Source organism: Myripristis murdjan, chromosome 19 (assembly GCF_902150065.1).
Source record: "Myripristis murdjan chromosome 19, fMyrMur1.1, whole genome shotgun sequence".
Lineage (NCBI taxonomy): Eukaryota > Metazoa > Chordata > Actinopteri > Holocentriformes > Holocentridae > Myripristis > Myripristis murdjan.
Genome location: NC_043998.1, coordinates 24,585,090 through 24,595,514, shown reverse-complemented (window position 1 = coordinate 24,595,514; position 10,425 = coordinate 24,585,090). Strand labels below are relative to the sequence as shown.

Sequence of the window (10,425 nt, the reverse complement as noted above, 5' to 3'; positions counted from 1 at the left end):
GGTTCAACTCCGACCCCGACACCGCGCCGTCGCCGCCCTGCAGCCAGCAGTACATCCTGTACGTCTGTCTGCTCACCTGCCTGTCTGTCTGTCTGTCTGTCTGTCTGTACGTCTGTTAACCTGTCTGTCTTTCTGTCTGTCTGTTAACCTGTCTGTCTGTCTGTGTGTCTGTCTGCTAACCTGCCTGTCTGTCTGTCTGCTCACCTGCCTGTCTGTCTGTCCGTCTGCTAACCTGTCTGTCTGTCTGTATGTCTATCTGTCTGCTCACCTGCCTGTCTGTCTGTCTGTCTGTCTGCTAACCTATCTGTATGTCTGTCCTTCCGCTAACCTGTCTGTCTGTCTGTCCATCTGCTAACCTGTCTGTCTGTTAACCTGTCTGTCTGTCTGTCTGTGGTTTTGTTCAAAATGCAGGCCTTCATGCTGAGTTCTGAGCTGATGCTCGTATGTGCCTTTTTTATGTCTTTTTTAGATTACTGTTCATTTTTATTTTAGGACGTAACTCAAACCTGACACCATTATGATTAAATAACAGTTTTTTTGTACAATAAGTGTGGGACTAATTGATCAGCTGATTGGCTGATTGGGTGGGAGTGACACACCTGCTGCCCGAAGGCCGACGCCCAGAAGAGTCCCAAGCTCAGCAGGATTAGGGCGTGGACCGGGATGCATATTTTTGTCCGAACCCAACAGACTAATCACACCCGACCCGAACCCAGCAGGCATTTTTTTGTGTGTCCAAGCCCGATCCGAGCCCCAGAATTTGCTCGTCCTCCATCACCAGGTCACTTTTCCCGCCGAAACAGCCCACATGTTGCCTTCAGCGTCGTCACGTAAACTCCGTAGCTCCATCATTTTTCATGAAAATAACACCGACATGACCAAACTCGACCCGAACTGGAACATGATTTCAAAATTTTAGTTTTCGGCACCACCTGTTGGGACCCGTCGGGTGTCCACACCCAACAGCCGATACACACATCAACACACACTTCTCGTGTCTCACAAGTGATGATCGAGAGGGATTACTGTTTTATGAATCTTTATGTTGTTGTTTTAGGAAAATCCTATTAATTTCCCCCTTAAGTAGAACTAAAATCTCCTGGGGTAACGATCAACTTCCACAAACATAAGAATTTGAAACTTAGCAGCAGTGAAAGTCGTCGAGTCGTTGAGTTCAAACTGGAGTCTCTGAAGTGGAAAAATGAGAAATGACAAAACAAAGAAACGGCAGATTCCCGTTGTCGTTTTGTAGAACCTGAATCTGCTGAAGTTTCTTGCTGCAGCTTTAAAGCTGAGCGAAGGAGTTTCTCTTTGACCCGTATATGTCTTTTACATTACATCCACCTTATATAATCACGTCCTTCCCTCTGCTTCCCTTTTTTTTTTCTTGACCCATAGCCTGAAGCCGAGGGTCCGAATGTGTGTGACCTACTTTTATGGCTTTATGGCTTTTGTCATGTCACGTTCTCTCTCTGTGTTTACTGTATCTGTGCTGTAGGCAGACAACCCAGGCGGAAAATAATCCATCCAACCTGTAGGGATCCACCAATCATCAGTGCCCATAAGCCTGTTACTGAGGCCCATATTCAAAATTTTCAATAATCACTATCGATATGGAAACCGCTAAAAAAGCGGGGAAAAAAGCATGTGGGCGGGGCAAAGTTTCCCATAATGTGGTTACAATTTTCACAATTTTGCTTTGCTTTTACAGAAAAACAAAAATGCAAAAAGGTCAACTTTCATTTTTACTGGATCCCTTCAGTTTTAATTAAATGTTTTTAGCTAAATACTTGTGAAATTGATCATTGATCTGACCTTTGAACGCATCATTCTAATCAGAAGAGAGGGGGTAATATTAAGAAAAACCTTTCCAAGATTAAAGTTGTAAATTTTACACACTGTCGCAAATTTATGAGAAAAAAAAAACTTGGTTAAAATTTGTGACAAACACATAACAGCAATGGGTTTCAGTCAGAGGGAAATCCTGGTAATTTGAGTCCAGAATCACAATATTCTCATCAGCATCTGGACTTTGGCATTCAGAGGAAAACAAGTGTAAGACCTGGTTCCTTGACAAAAAAACAAACAAACAAACAAACAAACAAATAAACAAAAAAAAAACAAGTAAATGAAAAACAATTTTATTGTAAATTTGTGACTTCATAATCTCAGAATTTTTGAATTTTTTTTCTCATAAATTTTGTCAGTTTTCTCTTGTAAATTTAAAACTTGAATCTCAGAGTTCTTTTTTTTTCTCTGAACATTACCCACTCCCCAGGCAATGGCCCTAATATGCTACTATAAATATTTTACTAATATAATTATGTTAATTTAAAAAAAATGTTTCATTCAGAGTAAGGTTTGCATTGGCATTTCTAAAACTGAATTTCAACACTGCATTTTTCAAATTCAATACAAATGAATATCAGCCCTATATCGGTTATCGGTGTTCTCGATTGCTGATAACTGGTGTCTGTATCGGCCCTGAAGAATCAATATCGATCAGTCCCTAATCAATCCGCAGTGACTTCGTTCCATTTCCTGTCGGCGCTCCTGCAACGATTCATCAGGCCGGAAAAAGGTTTTAGATTCAGCCGCCGCTCTGCATCTTGTGCTCGTCACTTTATTAAAGAAGCCATTTGCTACCATTCATTCACGAAATTATTAATTTATCACTTATCTGCTCCAATCAGCTGACAGCCACAGGAAGCCTCCTGCAGGAAATAATCACCTCCAAAACATTTTTATAGTGTTTTGATTCAGGGCGTCTGTTCACCATCGGCTGGGTTTGTGTTTTCAAAAATAAAAACGAGCGGCTGTAATTGAACTTAATCAAATCTAAATGAATAAAATCCTAATTACATGCAGTGTGCATTGCAGAATGACTGCGACACTGTGATATAAGCGGGGAGAGACGTAAACGGGACGTAAGTCTGTATGACAGTGATATTCACGCTGACATTTCAGTGGTTGGAGGAACACAGTGACATTTCAAAATTTGTCCTGTTTTTTTTTTTTTTTTTCTCACGCGCTCTCTAAATCTTCCTCAAGCTTTCCTGGCTGTAACTAATGCCTTTCGAAGATGAAATTCAGAACGACAGAAATATAAAATGTCACTGTATCACACTAAATGTAAATGTCACCGTGTGCCATTAGAGAGGAAAAAAAATCTGAGGAAGTAATGTGAAAAATTAAATTCTTTCTGGTTTTGAAATTTGACTGGACGTGCATGCAATGAAAGACGATGTCACATGTATTGCTCTGTGTGTGTGTGTGTGTGTGTGTGTGTGTCCAGGTGTCGGGGGCGTGGCAGGACAGAGGGCTCGGACGAAGAGGCTCCGCCCTCCATCCCTCTGCTCACCAGACACATTCAGATGCTGAAGAAGAAAGTCAGGAAGTTTGATGAGCGATTCGAGCAGGAGATGAACTACAAGGTGCAGAGGAAACACACACACACACACACACACACACACACACACACACACACACACACACACACACACACCAGCGAGGGATTCTTCTCCCTCAGCACTTACTACACCTCAGTGCCAGTGGTGCATGATGTTCTGGCTCCCTCTGCTGGTCGAAACACATCACAGCAACATTCCTCCACATGTGAAGTCATAAATCTATATTGTTATCCATATTTTGTGAAGCTCCCAGCCTCACAAAACCCTTAAAGGTTCTGGATTGGATTTTAAAAAAAAAAAAAAAAAAAAAAAAGAAAGAAAAATAAAATAAGGCCTTTAAAGGTTTTTGAAAATGAACAATTTGGAGTTTTTAAAGTCAGTGATTTGACTTTTCCTTCAGTCCATCTGAGTTTTGACCTTCACTTCATTTTAAATCAGATCCATTACAGAGAACAAATGATCAATGACAGACTGTGGGACCTTTCACAATAAAAGCCCAGTCACCAAAGATGAGGAACCTGCTTCTACTTCGTTGGTTCTACTTTTTGTCAGTTTCCAAATTTCACAATAAAAGCTGCAGGATGAGAAACTGCATCGAGGACCATGTAGACTCAACCAACCAAGTGTCAGTTGAGTCCACAGGGTCCTCACTTCAGTTGAGCGTAATGTCCCTTTAAAAGCATGTAGTGTGCAGCGTGTTCCCTCCTCCTTTACCAGCAGAGGAACAGAACTTCTTCTTCTACATTGGCAAATTTGTTAACTCTCTCTCTCTCTCTCTCTCTCTCTCTCTCTCTCTCTCTCTCTCTCTCTCTCTCTCTCCCAGCCGTCCCTCAATGATAAGAACACAAACCCAGAAATGACTAAAGTCATGACTGAACTGGCCAGGGCTCGCAAACAGCTCAAAGGTAAAACCACCACAGATTATCAGGTCACAGATTACTAGTTAACCTGTTAATAACATAATGACTTCATTAACGTAATTTTACTAATGTTATATTCGATTGCTTTTTGATCACTTTTTTCACAATTAAAATTGGACACTCAGATCAAATCAGATCAAATTAGAATAAATTAGATTCCTATAGCTCAGACTATATTGGAATAGATTACATTAATTTGGATTATTAGATTAAATGAAACCGAACATATAAAATGAAGTTAGATTAGGTACAATTAGATGAGATTAGATCGTATTGCATGACATTATTGGATTAGATTAGACAGGACACACTGAGATTTGTCTTTTTTTATATTGTTACATTAGAATTAGATTATGATGCATGATATTAGTAGGTACGTGTGCTTTTTATATTATGTTCCATTAGGTGATCGAGAGAGAGGCGGAGCAAATTCAGACAAGAGAACCAATCAGAAACAGTGTCTGAACGTAGAGACGCTCCAGCAGCCTCAGATCAGATTATGTTCAGATATAAATCCTCTGTAGTCACTGACATTTTGATTAGTTACTCTAATTTAATTAATTTTTTTTTTCAGTAACTGTGACAGATTAAAGCCTGACGTGTGAGTGACTTCAGGCTGCGTCGTCTCTTTAAAGAAGTCAAAACGCTGAGTCATGTGATGAAGCGAATCTAATCAGTAACTGTGTGTCTGGTGTGTGTGTGTCTGGTGTGTGTGTGTGTGTGTGTGTGTGCGCGCGCGCAGAGCTGAAGCTGAGGCAGTCGGTGTTCGAGTCCAAGGAGCAGGACAGTCAGGAGAGCGGCGAGATCTGCAGGTAACCATGGAAACTACACAGTCACGTCACGCTTTAATCACTCATCTTCAGACTGCATTTGATTTGATCTGATTAAATTAAATCAGATTAGACCATTAGATTGGACTAGATTAGATCAGATTAGAGTAGATTAGATCCAGTTAGTTTACATTATATTATATTACCTTACATCAAATCAGACTACATTAAATCAAATTAGATTAGATTAGATCACATCAGATTACATCAATTTGTTACAGTGTGTTACATTGTGTTACAGTGTGTTACATTGTGTTACAGTGTGTTACATTGTGTTAGTGTGTTACATTGTGTTACAGTGTGTTACATTGTGTTAGTGTGTTACATTGTGTTACAGTGTGTTACAGTTTATTGCAGTTTGTTGCAGTTTGTTACAGTGTGTTACAGCTTGTTACAGTGTGTTACATTGTGTTACAGTGTGTTACATTGTGTTAGTGTGTTACATTGTGTTACAGTGTGTTACAGTTTATTGCAGTTTGTTACAGTGTGTTACAGTGTGCTGTAGTGTGTAACAGTGTGGTGTAGTGTATTGTAGTGTGTTATAGTGTGTTACAGTTTGTTACAGTGTGTATTGTAGTATTGTAGTGTGTTATTGTGTGTTAGTGACCTGCTGAGTGAACGTGTCCTGCAGGTACAGCTGCAGCCAGCAGGGGGCGTCAGACCACAAACCCACACTGGAGGAAACAGTGGAGTCTCTGCTGAGGAGACTGAGAGAGAAGAGACAAGCACTGGGCCTGCCTGACAACATGAAGGTAGGGCCGCACGTGTGTGTGTGTGTGTGTGTGTGTGTGTGTGTGTGTGTGTGTGTGTGTGTGTGTGTGTGTGTGTGTGTGTGTGTGTGTGTGTGTGTGCATATGTGTGTTTCAGACTTACCCACTCTCTTGCTGTGTGTGTGTGTGTGTGTGTGTGTGTGTGTGTGCAGGAGATGACCCAGGCTCAGATGGTGCTGGAGAAGATCACCCTGCAGAAATGTCTGCTTTACTTTGAGAGTCTGCACGGTCGACCGGTAAGACACCTCACACACACACACACACACGCACACACGCACACACGCACACACACACACACACACACACACACACACACAGGTAAACACCCAGATCTTCTTCTTCTGTTGTCTGTAGTCCTTTGTTGTCTGTAGTCCAAACAAAACGCATCACCTCGTGTGCTGCAGGAAGAGTGTTTGTGGAAAACACACACGTACAACACACACGTGTGGCTGTACGAGTCAGTTTAACTATTAATGACGAATACAGTAACACACCTGTGACTGCTGACTGTGATGTTAACACACTTTATTTAGCTGAGGTGGAAGGACTCTGTTACTCTGTTAGTCAGACTGAAACATGATGTTCAAAATAATCACTCACCCCTACGTATTGTTGTGTGGTGGCGGCATCTGGTGAATTAACCCTTTCGACAGTTCACTGGATTTGTTTGACAAACATGATCAGCAAATTAGCAAAAAATAGCACAGCATTAAACAAACCACTGGAATAATAAAATAATAAAATAAAATAAAATAAAATAAAATACAAAACAAGAAAATTACCTGGCAAAAAATAAAATAAACCCAAGAAAATGCCTGCAATAAAATAAAATAAGTTTAAATTAAATTAAATTAAATTAAATTAAATTAAAAAACACAAAGAAAATTACCTGCAAATGCTGGCAAAAAAATAAAATAATACAAAATAAAACAAAAAATACAAAATATTACCTCGTAAACACTGGCAATAAAATTAAATTAAATTAAATTAAATTAAATAAACACAAGAAAATGTGCAAAACAAATACCAGAAATCTAAACGTCACATCAGTGACCACTGAAAACCACTGTCCAAGTCTGACTTCATCTCTCTCTCTCTCTCTCTCTCTCTCTCTCTCTCTCTCTCTCTCTCTCTCTCTCTCTCTCTCTCTGTCTCTCTCTCTCAGGGAACCAAGCAGGAGAGGAACCTGGTCAAGCCTTTGTATGACAGATACCAGATGATCAAACACCTGCTGTGTGCCAGCCCCACCATCACCACCATAGTAAGACACACACACACACACACACACACACACACACACACACACACACACACACACACGTCTCTGGGTTACGTGGCTCTGACTCTGGCTGGTTCTGTGCCACAGGAGGAAGAGGAGGACTCTGATGAAGACTGCGTCGCCCGTCATCGGCCCGTCCCGCCCCCCCGCAGAGTGACGCGCCCGGCGGCCAATGAGGAGGACAGCGACCGGGACAGCGACCCCGCCTTCGTGTCCCCATTGGACGAGGTGAAAGCTGTCCGTCAGCAGCCTGCAGTCACCATGTCCAACCTGCACGAGGCCTCCAGGTGTGTGTGTGTGTGTGTGTGTGTGTGTGTGTGTGTGTTAAGGTTATTACAGTTTTTCATATTTCTTAGTTTTTATTTTTTATTTCATTTTGACTTTCTGTTTTTCAATTTCAGTTTCATTTTAATGAATTTTTGAAGTGTTTTTTTTTTTTTTTGTTAATGCACTGTTGTAACTGAGTTTTTATTCGTTTCAGTTTTAGTCTTTTTTTGTAATATTTGGTATTAATCAGGCGCGAGATTCAAAAAGGTCAGAAAAGGGTTTTTTATGGTTAAAGTGAAGACATTTTCCCTATAATTTTATTTTATTTTAGTTAGTTTTGTAAACACACAATACAGTTTCAGTTCAGTGGGTTTTTTTTTTGTAAATCCTCATTTTTATATTCTTTTCAGTTAAGAAAGATGTTTTTTATATCTAATTTTCATGACTTCTATGGACGGAGCTAAAGATCCACATTTTTTTAATTTTTCCTCAAACAAGGTAAAAAAAAAAATAATTTGAGAGTGGGATGAAACAACTCCACTTGCTTTCATTTGATCCAGAAATGAACTTTTTGGCAGGTAGATGAAAAAATTCTGCAGTTCCTCCTGTTCACCACTAGGTGTCAAAGTCACAGACACCTTAACGCCGCTTTAAAACTTCAACATTATGATGAATTTGTCTGTTGGAGCTCATAGTTGTCTTTCTTCTGGTTGAACCAAACCAGGTCTCAGCTGCTGGAGTGTCTGAGGGAGACGCGAGCGGAGAAGAAGAGGCGGCGCAAAACTCTGAGGGAGTTCGAGGAGGAGTTTTACCGACAGACTGGAAGGTGAGAGACATGGCGGCTGTGTGCTCACCGTCCCGAAACACAACATTTTTCAGCCCCTTTCATCTCCGATCTTTTATCTCCGACGTGACAGCCGATGTTTCCCCTCTTCAGACAGCCGCGAGGGAGCCAGCTTCTTCCAGAAAGGCTTCAGAAAGTAGATTTTACTCTGTTGCAGAGAAGTCGGCGTCTCCCAGCTCGGTTAGATCAACAACTAATCGGATCCGTGAAGGTTTTTTTTGCGTTCAGGCTTTGTTTGGTTTTTAAGATCTGGAGCCAACAAGACAGAAAAATGATCTCAGACGACTTAAAACATCCTCGGTGTCTGCAGCTCAGAGGGAGAAAAAAAAAAGGCAGTTAAGAAAAGTCCTTGGAGACGGTGGCTCCAATTCTCAATGCAGATCTTACACTTTTTTATTTTATTTTTTTTAATCTGATGAAAGCTTTCTGCCAAAACCCATTTGCTTTCATGCACTGATAAAAGGGTTGTTTTTTTTTTGGCCTCTGAGAGCTGCAGAGTTTGTTCCTCCTCTCCCCTTTTTGCACTTTGGTTTAAAGGCGAGGCGACGGTCTCTTTCCCTCTGAAAGCCTTTGAGCTCAGAAGACACACAAAGATGGTGAGAAGATGCCCTTATTACACACCATAGGTTTTAATACTAATGCCATATTAAAGCAAACCTGACCTTTGGTGTAATGTGTGTGTTGTCTCGTTCCCTGGATGTGATCCGAGTCCACATAATGAGGAAATATTCTATATGGTTATTTTAGGAGATTACCCTTTAAGCGCCATTTCCTCTCACATGCTTTAATTGATTTTATTCATTTATTTATTTAAATTTCTGTCTCCATCTTTGTTGCACTCATGTTGCTTCACCACACTCTCTACCTGCCAATCAAACAGTGTGGGCGGGGTTTGAGGTTCCCTCTTCTTTGCCTGTTCGGTCACGGCGGCCATCGATGCTTCTTCTGCTATTTAATGCGAACAAACCGGAAACATAACAAGCATCACTTCCCTTTTAGCAGGAAGGAGCGACGAATTATCAGTGTTTAAAATAATGGAGAATAATGCACATTTATGCAGTGGATTGAGCTCTGAGCATGTGTTCGATAAATATCTGCCATTTCTATTGGTATTAAGGGCCAACATAGTAAAATTATACATTGTTTTGTGGATTTCTATTGCTGTTTCTGCAGTAAATTTTACAGTTACTTGCTTAAAAAGGCTTTCAAACTCTATCTCTCCCTGGACTCGCGAGGCTGACAAGTGTGTGTGTGTGTGTGTGTGTGTGTGTGTGTGTGTATCTTTACCCCTACACACTGAAATGCAGAGTGATTTTACCCCCAAACCTCAATTATCAGATCATTTTTCTCCCGGCTGCTGCCGTTGCGTCACTCAGGCGCTTTTTTTCACAGCGAGCTATTTCTGAGGCTCGGCGTCGCCTCGTTTGGCGTCTCGGCTCCGTGAGTTCACACAGGTGACAGACAGCAGCGACTTTCACCTGAGGACGAGTCAAACCTGCTCCAAGATCACTGACATGCCAAGAATAAAGTTATTATTTGGGGTTGTATGGCAGCTGATCAGAGTAAAGACGACATTTGACGGCATCACTTTGTGCTGCAGTCGCTTCCCATCAGACTTTGCCTTTATTTTTGATTAAATGTCAACTGCACATCAGGGGTTTAATGTTTTTTTCCCACAGTATCTGTTTTCCTGCTTTTCATATCACTAACTGCATCCTGATGCGTTCTTGTTCTCTCTGACAGAACCTGCCAGAAAGAGGATCGGACGCCCATGGCGGAGGAATACCAGGAGTACAAACACCTGAAGGCCAAACTGCGCCTGCTGGAAGTCCTGCTCAGCAAACAGGAAGTGCCCAAAACCACGTGAGAGGAAATGGAAGCCTCCGTCTCCTCCCCGTCCCTTCCGCCCTGAAGTATTCACCCGTGTTATTTCAGATAAGAAAAAAAAAAAAAAGAAATTCAGACGCTCGTTTCTGCCCTGAAGCGCTCCAAAGTTGCGAGCCTCGTTCCCACTGCAGGCTCTCGGCTCAGCTCATACGCACATCTGATGTTTTCTGAATGGCCGTTCATGTCTGCTGCTGCAATTAGGGATGAAAATTCGTTCC

At 41.3% G+C, this 10,425-nt stretch overlaps 1 protein-coding gene across 1 annotated transcript in view; it reads left to right on the top strand.

Annotated features, from left to right (window-relative positions):
- Positions 1 to 10,187, top strand: part of fam13c (family with sequence similarity 13 member C) — a 14,502-nt gene extending 4,315 nt beyond the window's left edge. Inside the window, exons 2-11 of the mRNA XM_030078439.1 lie at positions 1 to 58; positions 3,296 to 3,434; positions 4,234 to 4,315; positions 5,073 to 5,142; positions 5,792 to 5,912; positions 6,083 to 6,166; positions 7,096 to 7,191; positions 7,297 to 7,496; positions 8,201 to 8,302; positions 10,064 to 10,187. The exon at positions 1 to 58 is cut by the window's left edge and continues 300 nt beyond it. Of these exons, the coding sequence (XP_029934299.1) occupies positions 1 to 58; positions 3,296 to 3,434; positions 4,234 to 4,315; positions 5,073 to 5,142; positions 5,792 to 5,912; positions 6,083 to 6,166; positions 7,096 to 7,191; positions 7,297 to 7,496; positions 8,201 to 8,302; positions 10,064 to 10,187 (1,076 nt within the window). The remainder of the gene's footprint in view (positions 59 to 3,295; positions 3,435 to 4,233; positions 4,316 to 5,072; positions 5,143 to 5,791; positions 5,913 to 6,082; positions 6,167 to 7,095; positions 7,192 to 7,296; positions 7,497 to 8,200; positions 8,303 to 10,063) is intronic.
- The last annotated feature ends 238 nt before the right edge of the window (positions 10,188 to 10,425 follow it).